We start from the raw sequence: 14,936 nt of genomic DNA, 5'->3' as shown, positions 1-14,936 counted from the left end.
ACCCAATTTTGTATTGCTGATTCAACTTGTTAGCCAGGGTTCGTGAAGATAACCAAGAATTTACCACTTTCAGATGAGACTTAACAAGGTGACGATTAAATATTGACTGCTATTGATGTAAAAGATTACTAGGTCTTTAAGAGTTTATTCGGAAGATAACAGCTCTATAAACATTCTTTCGTGGTGCCCCGACTTTCTAGTTAATTATCTACCTGATTAGCTTAATCAGGTAATATTAATTACAGATAAATTATGTTATAGAATAGCATGTCATATCACTTAATCCGGCATAGACAAAGACACGACACATGTCTAGTGAGTATGCAGGCTATGGAGGAATTGGGACATTTTCAGCTTCCAGGTATTGTATACAGATCCTTGCAACATGAGGAAGTGCATTATCATGCTGAAACATGAGGTGATGGAGGTGGATGAATGGCATGACAATGGGCCTCATGATCTTGTCACGGTATCTCTGTACATTCAAATTGCCATCAATAAAATGCAATTGTGTTCAATGTCCGTAGCTTATGCCTGCCCATACCATAACCCCACCGCCACCATGGGGCAAACTGTTCACAACATTAACATCAGCAAACCGCTCACCCACACAACGCCATAAACCTGGTCCGCGGTTGTGAGGCCAGTTGGACGTACTGCATACGTACTGGTTTCTTATGGTAGAGAAATGAACATTCAGTTCTCTGGCAACAGCTCTGGTGGGCATTCCTACAGTCAGCATGTCAATTGCATGCGCCCTCAAAACATGAAACATCTGTGGCATTGTGTTGTGACAGAACTGTACATTTTAGAGTGACCTTTTATTGTCCCCAGCACAAGGTGCACCTGTGTAATGATCATGCTGTTTAATCAGCTTCTTGATATTTCACACCTGTCAGATGGATGGATTATCTTGGCAAATGAGAAATGTTCACGAACAGGGATGTAAACATTTCTGGGATATATTATCTCAGCTCATGAAACATGGGACCAACACTTTACATGTTGTGTTTATATTTTTGTACAGTGTACATAGGGCAGCAGTCCCTAAGTTGCAGGGTAGAGTACCCGGTGGTAGCCGGTTATTGACAGTGACTGAGAGGCAGTGGACTGGGCAGACTACTAGGCGAAGGCGATCTAGTGGTGACTGTTTAACAGATGGTAGCTGGATGAACAGGCAGTGACTCGGGTGGCTGAACTCCTTGATAATGTTCTTGGCCTTCCTGTAGATGTCCTGGAGGGCAGGTAGTGTGCCCCCGATGCGTTGGGCTGACCGTGCCAGCTCTGAGGTAGCAGACAGTGCAATTGCCGTAGCAGGCGGTGATACAGCTGTTGCACCTTCACCACGCTGTCGGTGTGAAGGGACCATTTCAGGACCTCAGTGATGTGCACACCGAGGATCTTGAAGCTTTTGATCCTCTCCACTGCAGCTCCTTCGATGTAGACGGGGGCGTGCTCTCTCTGCCGTCTCCTGTAGTCTACGATCAGCTACTTCATTTTGTTGACGTTGAGGGACAGGTTACTTTCCTGGCACAGCTTCACCAAGACACTCACCTCCTCTCTGTAGGCTGTCTCGTCGCTGTTGGTAATCAGGCCTACCACTGTTGTGTCGTTAGCAAACTTGATGATTGAGTTGGAGATGTTCATGGGTGAAGAGAGAGTAAAGGAGGGGGCTGAGCATGCATCCCTATGTGTTGAGAATCAGTATGGCGGAGGTGTTGTTGACTACCTTCACCACCTTGGGTCGGCTGGTCAGGAAGTCCAGGATCCAGTTGCACAGAGAGGGGTTCAGACTCAGGTCCCTGAGCTTAGATGAGCTTGAAGGGCACTATGATATTGAAGGCTGAGCTGTAGTCGATGAACAGCATTCCTATATAGGTATTCCTCTTGTCCAGGTGGGATATGGCAGTGTGGAGTGCGATTGAGATTGTGTCATCTGTGGATCTGTTGGGAAGGTATGCGAATTGGACTGGGTCTAGGGTTTCCGGCATGATGGTGTTGATATGAGCCATGACCAGCCTTTCAAAGCACTTCATGGCTACCGAAGTGAGTGCTATCAGACGGTAATCATTTAGGCAATGTACCTTCACTTTCTTGGGCACAGGGACTATGGTGGTCTGTTTGAAACATGTAGGTATTACAGACTCAGTCAGGGAGAGGTTGAAAATGTCAGTGAAGACACTTGCCAGTTGATCCGCGCATGCTTTTAGTACATGTCCTGGTAATCCGTCTGGCCCAGGGGCTTTGCGTGATCACACAGTCGTCCGGAACAGCTGGTGAGCTCATGCATGCTTCAGTGTTGCTTGCCTCGAAGCGAGCATAAAAGGCATTAAACTCGTCTGGTAGGCTCACGTCATTGGGCAGCTCGCGGCTGGGTTTCCCGTTGTAGTCCGTAACATTTTTCAAGCCCTGCCACATCCGACGAGCATCAGAGCCGGTGTAGTAGGATTCAATCTTAGTCCTGTATTGACGCTTTGCCTGTTTGATGGTTCATCTGAGGGCAGAGCAGCATTTCTTATAAGTGTCCTGATTAGTGTCCCACTCCTTGAAAGCGGCAGCTCTAGCCTTTAGCTCGGGGCAGATGTTGCCTGTAATTCATGGCTTCTGGTTGGGGTATGTACGTACGGTCACTGTGGGGATGACGTCGTCAATGCACTTATTGATAAAACCGGTGACTGAGGTGCTATACTCCTCAATGCCATTGGATGAACCCCGGAACATATATACCAAGCTTGTAAGCAGGAATCAGTAGGATAGAATTATGGTCAGATTTTCCAAATGGAAGGTGAGGGAGAGCTTTGTATGCATCTCTGTGTGTGGAGTAAAGGTGGTCTAGAGTTTTTTTTCCTCTGGTTGCACATGTGACATACTGGTAGAAATTAGGTAAAACGGATTTAAGTTTGCCTGCATTAAAGTCCCCGGCCACTAGGAGCGCCACTCTGGATGAGCATTTTCTTGTTTGCTTATAGCCTTATACTGCTCGTTGAGTGCGGACTTAGTGCCAGCATCGGTTTGTGGTGGTAAATAGACAGCTACGAATAATATAGATGAGAACTCTCTTAGTTGATAGTGTGGTCTACAGCTTATCATGAGGTATTCTACCTCAGGCGAGCAATATCTTGAGACTTCTTTAATATTAGACATCGCGCACCAGCAGTTATTGACAAATAGACTCACACCCCCGCCCCTCATCTTACCAGACGTAGCTGGTCTGTCCTGCCGATGCACGGAGAAGCCAGCCAGCTCTGTATTATCCGTGTCGTCGTTCAGCCACGTCTCGGTGAAACATAAGATATTATAGTTATTAATGTTCCGTTGGTCGGATAGTCTTCGTCATAGTTGTCCAATTTTTTTTTCAATGATTGCACGTTGGCCAATAATACGGAGGGAGGTGGTGCTTTCCCTACTTGTCGGCAAATTCTTACAAGGCACCCTGCCCTCCTCCCCCTTTTCCTCTGTCTTTTCTTCACGCTGATGACGGGGATTTGGGCCTTGTCATGACAAAGCAGTATATCCTTCACGCGAAGGATATACTGCTTTGTCATGACAAGGCCCAGACTCATGAAAGAAAATATCTTCGTCTAGTTCGAGGTGAGTAATCACTGTTCTTATGTCCAGAAGCTCTTTTCGATCATAAGAGAAGGTAGCAGCAACATTTTGTACAAAATGAGTTACAGACAATGTGAAAAAACAAACAAAATAGCACGGTTGGTTAGGAGCCCGTAAAACGGCAGCCATCCCCTCCGGCGCCATTATATATCAATGAGAACTCTTACAGACTCTGAGAACCATAAAAATCATGATCGCTGTTTTACCACATACCCGTCTCCTTCCCCTCACCCGGGCCCTCAAGATACACTCAGATGTTCTGAGGGCAAAGGATGCTGGGACACCAGCTGTGGATTTAATGATTTTGCCCCAAGGCCTCAGATCAGAAGTGAGAGAAATATAATTCTGTCTCTACATAGAGAGGAGAGCCATGGCCTCAAAACGCCTCCGCAAAGTATGCGTGTGTGTGTGTCCGTGTGCGTGCGTGCGTAAGTGCGCATGCTTTCCTGTTAAACTTTGAGTTTGTTTATCTGTATCATAGGCACCTGTAGCAATTTTGCATATATACAGTACTGTATGTGTCACTATAAATCTATACATATTCATTCTAGCATGATTGCGTGGGTGTAAATATCTAAATATAAAACAAATCCAACATCAAACTGCCTCCTCCCTGGATCCTCTCCCTGCCTGTGGAGCCTAGAACCTGTCCAGGTTTGACAGCAGAGTGTAAAGCACATCCTGCATGCGCATCAAAATTAGCATCAAGCGCTCCGCTGTTTCTCCACCCACTTATTGATGGACTGCTGAATCAATGCTTTTAATTACAACTCCTCTAAACAGCTCAGATCTCTCCGAAAAGTTAGATCTCTGTTGGTTCTCTAGTTGGATGGGTAAGTGATAGTGACAGGCAATTTGTGCCATGTCCTGTGACTCCGGTGTTGTAACTGATCCTGTCTCCTTGTGTATCCTTGTTTCCTTGTGTCTCCTTGGTCGTATTCATTAGGACATGCAATGCTTTAAAACGTTTTGAAACAGAAAACGAAAATGAGCGTTGCTTATTACATAAGCCCAGGTGGCCGCTCCCTGTTTCAGTCTGTTGTCTTTAGTTTGGTGACTAATGAGCACGTCCCTTGTGTCTCCCTTTTACCTGACAGACATCGACGACTGCCAGTCCAACCCGTGTCAGAACGGAGGCACCTGCATCGATGAGATCAACTCCTTTGTGTGCCTGTGTCTGCCCAGCTACGGTGGAGCCACGTGTGAGAAAGGTAACGTTTTATCACGTAAAATCTCTGTCGTTAACCCACATCCCCAGGGAAAGGAGGAAGTGATTGAAATGTATCAGTGCAGAAGCTTATGACAGAACACCTGCTCTCAGCTGGAGCCCCTCAAGGAGGAAGAATCCCTAGTGGGTATGAATGCAGCTACACCACTTCAAAATTATAAACGTTTTTTTGTGCTTCCATTACATGAAAGCAAGTCTAGGAAAGATAGCCAGCCACATAGCCCTCAAACAGAATTGTATGATAATCCCAATACTTTAGAAGGTGGTTTCTTTGAAGCACTGACAGAAAGACAGAGTGATAAAGGAAAGAGATAAATTGAGAAAAAATATAAATAAATCAGAAGGTAGTAAATAGACCTGGACAGTGGACTAATGCATATTTACCACAGTAGAAGCCCGACCTCTGGTAACTGTATCCTAGCAGCCCAGCTCTCTCTTCCTGCAGAGCTCTTTCAGGGTAATGGGCCTTTACAGATCTAACAGCAGAGAGAGAGGGAAAGAAAGAAAGAAAGAAAGAAAGAAAGAAAGAAAGAAAGAAAGAAAGAAAGAAAGAAAGAAAGAAAGAAAGAAAGAAAGAAAGAAAGAAAGAAAGAAAGAAAGAAAGAAAGAAAGAAAGAAAGAAAGAAAGAAAGAAAGAAAGAAAGAAAGAAAGAAGAAAGTTAAAGTTGGGCAAGATGTGTGGAAAGAGGAAGGAAGGAGGATGGGGCTCAGCGAGAGAGAGAGAGATGTAAAAAAGGACAGTGGTGTGGGTGCGCGCATGTGTGCGTGTCTGTGTGTGTGTAGCCTAGTCAGTTACGTGTGTGTGGAGATGGACAGACAAGTGCCAGTGAGGCGTAGAGGGTTGAGGCTCAGTGAGTGTGTGTGTGATTGCTCTGCTAGAGCGAGACTGGCCTCTTCACCAGGACCTCCCCTCCAATCAGAGCCCTACGCCACGTGCCCCTCACCAGCCTGCCTGCCACACCACTCATACAGATGAGCTATTGAAGAGGCGATGGACCCTGGCATACACGCACACACACTCTCGCTCTCTCTCTCTCTCTTTCTCTCTCTCACACACACACATATACACACTGCTCCGACTCTGGGTGTTTACCCCATGGTGCAGCGAGGACCCTGCTGTGTAACTATCGTCATGGTTGACTTGGAGCAGCAGGCTTGAGAGGAGAGGAGAGGCTGTGGCTGCCATCCCTCTCTCGCCGCTTAATAAGACCACACATAAATGATTCAACCCTGAAGAGAGGAGATCGCAGCCCTCTCTTATTTGAATGTCATTTATAAGGAAAACCTTGAACCATGAGCATGGAACTAAGGGGACGAGAACTCTGACAGATACTTTACGATACTATAAAGAAGGCGCTAACGTTCTATAATGAAGTACTCAAGAATACTGAAAGGATCGTTTATAGTATTGCCTCTTTTGAGATGGTAATATCCCCTTTTAAATGTAAGGCAATCAATCTCTCTTTCACTGAAGTGCCTTAGCCTAACTACCCCTATCAAGTTCATGTTCAGCCATGTCATTCTTCCCTGTAATACGATCCAAGGCCTGCTGCCTGTCCTCATCCCTTCATCCCAGCTCCTCTGGTCCTTTGATGCTCCTGCTTCCCTCCCTCCTCCTCCCCCTCTTCCAGGCCCTCCAGACAGTTTCCATGGAGACCACCGCAGGGAGTCATATAGATTCCTCCAAACTCGTTGTCCAATGACCATGTCACATCGCCGTGCAGTGCACAGCCCATCACAGACAGGAGAGAGGGGAGAGAGACTGTTCGTTGTACCTGTACTATACTCCACTGTATATACACTACATGACCAAAGTATGTGGACACCTGCTCGTCAAACATCTCATTCCATTAATTCCATGGGCATTAATATGGAGTTGCTACCCCCTTTTCTGCTATAACAGCCTCCACTCTTCTGGGAAGGCTTTCTACTAGATGTTGGAACATTGCTGCAGGGACTTGCTTCCATTCAGCCACAATCATTAGTGAGGTCGAGCACTGATGTTGGGACAGGCCTGGCTCGCAGTCTGTGTTCCAATTCATCCCAAAGGTGTTCGATGGGGTTGAGGTCAGGGCTCTGTGCAAGCCAGTCAAGTCCTTCCACACTGATCTCGACAAACCAGTTCTGTGTGGACCTCACTTTGTGCACAGGGGCATTGTTACGCTGAAACAGGAAAGGGCCTTCCCTAAACTGTTGCCACAAAGTTGAAAGCACAGAATCATCTAGAACGTAGTTTTATGCAATAGTGTCAAGATTTCCCTTCACTGGAACTGAAAAACAGCCCAGACCATTATTCCTCCTCCACCATACTTTACAGTTGGCACTATGCATTCGTTCTCCTGGCATCTGCCAAACCCAGATTTGTTTGTTGCCCTGCCAGATGGTGAAGTGTGATTCATCACTCCAGAGAAAGTGTTTCCACTGCTCCAATAGTGGTGAGCTTTCATCACTCCACCTGACGCTTGGCATTGCGCATGGTGATTTTAGGCTTATGTGCGGCTGCTCGGCCATGGAAACCCATTTCATGAAGCTCCCGATGAACAGTTCTTGTGCTGACATTGTTTCCAGAGGCAGTTTGGAACTCTGTAGTGCCTCAGCACTTGGCAGTCCCGTCAGTCCCGCCACTTTGTGGCTGAGCCGTTGTTGCTCCTAGACATTTCCACTTCACATAAACGGGACTTACAATTGACCAGGGAAGCTCTGGCAGGGCAGAAATTTGACAAATTTACTCATTGGAAAGGTGGCATCCTATGACATTGCCATGTTGAAGGTCACTGAGCTCTTTAGTAAGGCCATTCTACTACCAATGTTTGTCTGTGGAGATTGTATGGCTGTGTGCTTGATTATACACCTGTCAGCAACGGGTGTGGCTGAAATAGCCGAATCTACTAATTTTAAGGGGTGTCCAGATACTTTTGTATATACAGTGTAGCATATTGTATCACTATAACATGGTGCTAGCCTTCCAAACTGAGGCCCCATTATCAGTTCATACTGCAGATTCTCTATGTCTGTCTATCTGTCTCAGTCCCCCCTCTCTCTCGCTCTCAATCTTTTTTTTCTCCATCCTGAGGCAAAACCATTTCCACCCTTCTGTGTTTACTTCAAACCTCTCTCTCTCTCTCTCTCTCTCTCTCCCTCTCTCTCTCTCCCTTGCTCGCTCTTTCTCCACAACAGCATCCTGCCACAGAAAGTCCTGTTGTGCTGTCACAGCGAATCTGCCGTGTGACATGTTTGGCGTGTGTGTTAGCATTAGTCACGTCTTTATACATTAATAAAATCCCTGTGCCGATTCTCTGTCACAGAGTTTCATCTGTTCCCTATGTACGGCGGTATAGTCTCTGGTCGGAGAGCTTTTGGTGCTATTGAGTGTTAACACACACACACACACATACAAATACTAGGCCCGCCCGCCCGCGCGCACACACACACACACACACACACACACACACACACACACACACACACACACACGCACACACACACACACACACACGCACACGCAAACACAGGCACGCACACACTCACTGTGGATTCATGTTTCTCTCTATGCCCGCCATCCCAACTCCAAAGCTTCTCCCACTCACTGCTTACTTCAGCAGAAACTACACATAGAAGAAATCCTTCACATACAGACAACACCACCAGCAACAGGCTTTCTTCACTGGTGTTCCCTGTGATGGGAAAACTCACAATCCACACAACTCCTACCAACTAAGTTATTGTAGTGCTGAAGTAATAGTTCTCAATAACATAGACAGAGTTAGAACAACAACCACATAAAGAGCATCCCAATCCCCAGGTGATAAATCGCAGCCTCCAGAACAAATAAGTAGATCAATTGAATAGAAAGCCTGTTAAAGCATTATGCTCCAGCTATTTAATCCCAGGGCTTGTCGTTGTGGACTGACGTACTGCTGCCTTTATCGAGAATGCGCACTCCTCACGTGCTGTTTTAACTCAGAGAGCCTACTGGAGAATGCTACTGCTTTGCTAATGTCTATGCATAAATATTTATTCAGCGTTTGGAGAGAGAGGAGAATTTTGTGAGGAGTGTTGTCTGATAAAGGTGTTAAATCCTCCTGTGTGTTGTGGCAGTGATTAATGCCAGGCTAACGGTATTGTAGAGAGAAGGAGAGGAGGACGTTAACACCAACGCTAAAACTAAACACTCGCGTCTGTAGGAAGAAGCCTGGAAAATAAATATGTATTCCTACCTCTCTGTCTCTCTCTCTGTCTCTCTCTATTTCCCTCTCCCTGTCTCTCTACTTCCCTCTCCATTTCCTTCTCTATGTTTCTTCTTCCACTTCTTCTTCGTCGTCATCGTCTTCGTCTCTCTCGCTATCTCCCCCTCTCTCACGCACTCTCTCTCTCATTCTCTTGTTTCTCTTTTTATTCAGTCCTTGCCAACCCTATAGCTATATTGTACATGCTGCACATACTACAGGTAACTACCAAAATAATGGAAACACTTGAGTAAATTAGGGATATAAAGTATATTGAAAGCTGCTGCTCCCACACAGGTGTGGTTCCTGAGTTAATTAAACAATTAACATCCCATCAAGCTTAGGGTCATGTATAAAAAAGCTGGGCAGGCCATTATTTTGGCTGCCATGTCTATGCCCCCATAGGATGACAATGTCCCCATCCACAGGGTACGACTGGTCACTGAATGGTTTGATGAGCATGAAAAACCGTCTTACAGTAGTCACCAGATCTCAACCCAATTGAACACTTATGTAGGATTCTGGAGCAGCGCTTGAGACAGCATTTTCCACCACTATCAACAAAGCTAACCCTCCAATTGAGTTACAGTCACTTGTAGAATATTTGCCAAGATGCATTGAAGCTGTTCTGGCTCGTGGTGCTCCAACACCCTATTGAGACACTTTATGTTGGTGTTTCTTTTATTTTGGCATTTACCTGTATATTTCCATGACCCATTTGTGTTGTACTGTATTCGGCTCATAAAGCAGACTTGTGTGTAACTCCCTGTGTGCAGATGCTTTATGCATCACATATTTATAGCAGCAGTTTATGACACACTGTAATCAGACAGTAGGGCTTAGGTACTGTAAGCAGCTTTTAGGTAGCAGCTACTTTACAGTCTTTATTGCTTTGATGACTGCTTTGATGACTGCAACTAAAAAAGTGTTAAAACTGTAGCCATTTATTTCCCTTTATAGTTTACACCAGTCTCAACGTCAACAGTGAAGCGGTGACTCCGGGATGCTGGCCTTCAAGGCAGAGTTCCACTGTCCAGTGCCTGTGTTCTTTTGCCCATCTTAATCTTTTATTTTTATTGGGCAGTCTGAGATATGGCTTTTTTTTGGCCTAGAAGGCCAGCATCCTGGAGTTGCCTCTTCACTGTTGACGTTGAGACTGGTGTTTTGCGGGTACTATTTAATGAAGCTGCCAGTTGAGGCTAATTGATCAGCAACCGTCTGTTTCTCAAACTAGACACTCTAATGTACTTGTCCTCTTGTTCAGTTGTGCACCAGGGCCTCCCACTCCTCTTTCTATTCTGGTTAGAGCCAGTTTGCGCAGTTCTGTGAAGGGAGTAGTACACAGCGTTGTACGAGATCTTCAGTTTCTTGGCAATTTCTCGCATGGAATAGCCTTCATTTCTCAGAACAAGAATAGACTGTTTCAGTTTCAGAAGAAAGTTCTTTGTGTCTTGCCATTTTGAGCCTGTAATCTAACCCACAAATGCTGATGCTCCAGATACTAAAATAGTCTAAAGAAGGCTAGTTTTATCGCTTCATTGATCAGCAAAACAGTTTTCAGCTGCGCTAACATAATTGCAAAATGGTTTTCTTATCAATTAGCCTTTTAAAATGATTAACTTGGATTAGCTAACACAAAATGTCATTGGAACACAGGAGTGATGGTTGCTGATAATGGGCCTCTGTGCGTCTATGTGGATATTCCATAATAAAATGAGCCATTTCCAGCTACAATAGTCATTTACAAATTACCAATGTCTACGCTGTATTTCTGATCAATTTGACGTTATTTTAATTGACAAAAAATGTGCTTTTCTTTCAAAAACAAGGACATTTCTAAGTGACCCCAAACTTTTGAACGGTAGTGTGTGTATACAGTTGAAGTCGGAAGTTTACATACACTTAGGTTGGAGTCATTAAAACTCGTTTTTCAACCACTCCACAAATTTCATGTTAACAAACTATAGTTTTGGAAAGTCGGTTAGGACATCTACTTTGTGCATGACACAAGTCATTTTTTCAACAATTGTTTACAGACAGATTATTTCACTTATAATTCACTGTATCACAATTCCAGTGGGTCAGAAGTTTACATACACTATGTTGACTGTGCCTTTATGTTGACTGTGCCTTTAAACAGCTTGGAAAAATCCAGAAAATTATGTCATGGCTTTAGAAGCTTCTGATAGGCGAATTGACATCATTTGAGTCAATTGGAGGTATACCTGTTGATGTATTTCAAGGCCTACCGTCAAACTCAGTGCCTCTGCTTGACATCATGGGAAAATCAAAAGAAATCAGCCATGATTCAGCCATGAAATTGTAGACCTCCACAAGTCTGGTTCATCCTTGGGAGCAATTTCCAAACGCCAGAGTGTACCACGTTCATCTGTACAAACAACAGTACGCAAGTATAAACACCATGGGACCACGCAGCTGTCATACCACTCAGGATGTCATACCGCTCAGGAAGGAGACGCGTACTGTCTCCTAGAGATGAACGTACTTTGGTGCGAAAAGTGCACATCAATCCCAAGACAATAGCAAAGGACCTTGTGAAGATGCTGGAGGAAACAGGTACAAAAGTATCTATATCCACAGTAAAACGAGTCCTATATCGACATAACCTGAAAGGCCGCTCAGCAAGGAAGAAGCCACTGCTCCAAAACCGCCATAAAAAGCCAGACTACGGTTTGCAATTGCACATGGGGACAAATATCGTACTTTTTGGAGAAATGTCTTCTTGTCTGATTAAACAAAAATAGAACTGTTTGGCCATTATGACCATCGTTATGTTTGGAGGAAAAGGGGGGACGCTTGCAAGCCGAAGAACACCATCCCAACCGTGAAGCACGGGGGTGGCAGCATTATGTTATGGGGGTGATTTGCTGCAGGAGGGACTGGTGCACTTCACAAAATAGATCATCATGAGGAAGAAAAATGATGTGGATATATTGAAGCAACATCTTAAGACGTCAGTCAGGAAGTTAAAGCTTGGTCGCAAATGGGTCTTCCAAATGGACAATGACCCCAAGCATACTTCCAAAGTTGTGGCAAAAATGGCTTAAGGACAACGTTGTCAAGGTATTGGAGTGGCCATCACAAAGCCCTGACCTCAATCCATTAGAAAATCTGTGGGCAGAACCGAAAAAGCATGTGCGAGCAAGGAGGCCTACAAACCTGACTCAGTTACTCCAGCTCTGTCAGGGGGAATGGGTCAAAATTCACCCAACTTATTGTGGGAAGCTTGTGGAAGGCTAACCGAAACATTTGACCCAAGTTAAATAATTTAAGGCAATGCTACCAAATACTAATTGAGTGTATGTAAACTTCTGACCCACTGGGAATGTGATGAAAGAAATAAAAGCTGAAATAAATCATTCTCTCTTCTATTATTCTGACATTTCACATTCTTAAAATAAAGTGGTGATCCTAACTGACCTAGAACAGGGATTTTTTATTCAGATTAAATGTCAGGAAATGTGAATAACTGAGTTTAAATGTATTTGGCTAAGGTGTACTGTATGTAAACCTCCGACTTCAACTGTATATATATATTTTTTGGGGGGAGGGGTCTTTGTTGGACATAAAAGACTGTAAAAACACCAGGAAATCAGCTCCAAGTAATTTGAATATAAGATATCTGTTCCCAAGTATTCCCACGCATAATAGACATGTGATCGCATACAAATGTAACCAGGGTTTGGAATGATTATGTTTTAGTCAAACATTATATCTGTTTGTGGTCTTCTTGTTGTCAATTTGCGGTCAAAAAATTATTTGTAACATCCCCTCAAAAAATTATCGGGCTGCAGCTGAATCCATACTGAACAAAAATATGAACGCAACATTTAAAGTGTTGGTCCGATGTTTCATGAACTGAAATAAAAGATCCCATACATTTTCCTTATGCACAAAAAGCTTATTTCGCTCAAATTTTGTGCACAAATTTGTTTACATCCCTTTTAGTGATAATTTCTACTTTGCCAAGGTAATCCATCCACCTGACAGGAGTGGCATATTAAGAAGCTGATTAAACAGCATGATCATTACACATGTGCACCTTGTGCTGGGGGACAATAATAGGTCTCTCTAAAATGTTTTGTCACACAACACAATGCCACAGATGTCTCAAGTTTTGAGGAAGCATACAATTGGCATGCTGACTGCAGGAATGACCACCAGAGCTGTTGAATTGAATGTTCATTTCTCTATGATAACGTGCTCAATGGGTGATTAGTTTAACACTTTTTTGGTTACTACAAGCCACCTCCAATGTTGTTTCAGAGTTTGGCAATACGTCCAACTGGCCTCACAACCACAGACCACGTATAACCACACCAGCCCAGGACTTCCCATGTCGCAAGGATCTGTACACAATTCCAGGAAGCCTGCATACCAGACATTTCTCCCATTGAGCACGTTTGGGATGCTCTGGAATGACATGTACGACAGCATGTTACAGTTCCCATCAATATCCAGCAACTTCACACAGCCAGTCTCTTCTTCTTATTGGTGTCCTTTACTAGTAGTTTCTTTGCATCAATTCAACCATGAAGGCCTGATTCACACAGTCTCCTCTCAACAGTTGATGTTGATATGTATCTGTTACTTGAACTCTGTGACGCATTTATTTGGGTTGCAATTTCTGAGGCTGGTAACTCTAATGAACTTATCCTCTGCAGCAGAGCTGACTCTGGGTCTTTCTTTCCTGTGGCGGTCCTCATGAGAACCAGTTTCATCATAGCGCTTGATGGTTTTTGTGACTTCACTTGAAGTGACTGACCTTCATGTCTTAGAGTAATGATAGACTGTTGTTTGTCTTTGCTTATTTGAGCTGTTCTTGCCATAATATGGACTTGGTCTTTTACCAAATAGGGCTATCTTCTGTATACCCTCCTACCTTGTCACAACACAACTGATTGGCTCAAATGTATTAAGGAAAGAAATTCCACAAATTAACGTTTAACAAGGCACACCTGTTAATTGAAATGCATTCCAGGTGACTACCTCATGAATCTGGTTAAAAGAATGCCAAGAGTGTGTAAAGCTGTCATCAAGGCAAAGTGTGGCTACTTTGAAGAATGTAAAATATAAAATATGTTTTGATTAGTTTAACACTTTTTTGGTTACTACATGATTCTATGTGTAATAACACATGATGTGTTATTTCATAGTTTTGATGTCTTCACTATTATTCTACAATGTAGAAAATATTTTTTTAAATACAGAAAAACCCTTGAATGAGTAGGTCTTTTGACTGGTACTGTATATCTGAGATGTTTGAGTAAGAGACAGAAGAGAGATGCTGTTTTATGCAGTATCGTGTTTTAAGACAGGCATCTCCAGGGTCAGCCTGGAGCCGTTGAGCCGCTGTGGGTCCTGTCTAAACCACGACTCGGCATAAACCGCAAGGAAAGCCAGCAAATTGATCTTCCTCTGGGTATTTATCGAGGCTATTAATGCTAATGAAGATTTGTGTTATAATAAAACACGTCGAGAGGGACACGTACCGGGGCTCGGAGCAGAAGGCGGGCGGATCGAGTGGGCTTCAAGTCTTTGCCGTCTCTCTTAATCCTGCCAGCGCTCGTCGTCGCTCTGAGCATGATCCACCTCACTGGGGGCCTCGCATCTGCAGGAGCCGCACGGCGCCAGGAAAATTATCACTAAGTTTTCAGGCAACTTGGCAGGGACGAGTCAAACAGAATAATGAAACGCTGTCAAATGACTCTGACTACAGCTCTCAGCCCATATGCTATTGTCTCTGTTTGCCAAGTCTGTTCTGGGGGAAAATTAAAGCCCATCTTGTCTTTGTGTGGCAGGATAGGAATCTGTGTTGAATGTCATTCAAGGTGCTTAATTAGGGATGTGTT

At 44.1% G+C, this 14,936-nt stretch overlaps 1 protein-coding gene across 1 annotated transcript in view; it reads left to right on the top strand.

Moving 5' to 3' along the window:
- LOC120055183 (neurocan core protein-like) overlaps positions 1 to 14,936 on the top strand; it is a 71,518-nt gene that overhangs the window by 42,559 nt on the left and 14,023 nt on the right. Inside the window, exon 3 of the mRNA XM_039003104.1 lies at positions 4,707 to 4,820. Within this exon, the coding sequence (XP_038859032.1) occupies positions 4,707 to 4,820 (114 nt within the window). The remainder of the gene's footprint in view (positions 1 to 4,706; positions 4,821 to 14,936) is intronic.

Source organism: Salvelinus namaycush, chromosome 10 (assembly GCF_016432855.1).
Source record: "Salvelinus namaycush isolate Seneca chromosome 10, SaNama_1.0, whole genome shotgun sequence".
NCBI lineage: Eukaryota > Metazoa > Chordata > Actinopteri > Salmoniformes > Salmonidae > Salvelinus > Salvelinus namaycush.
The sequence above is the reverse complement of the archived record's forward strand: the minus strand, read 5'-3'. Positions and strand labels throughout refer to the sequence as shown.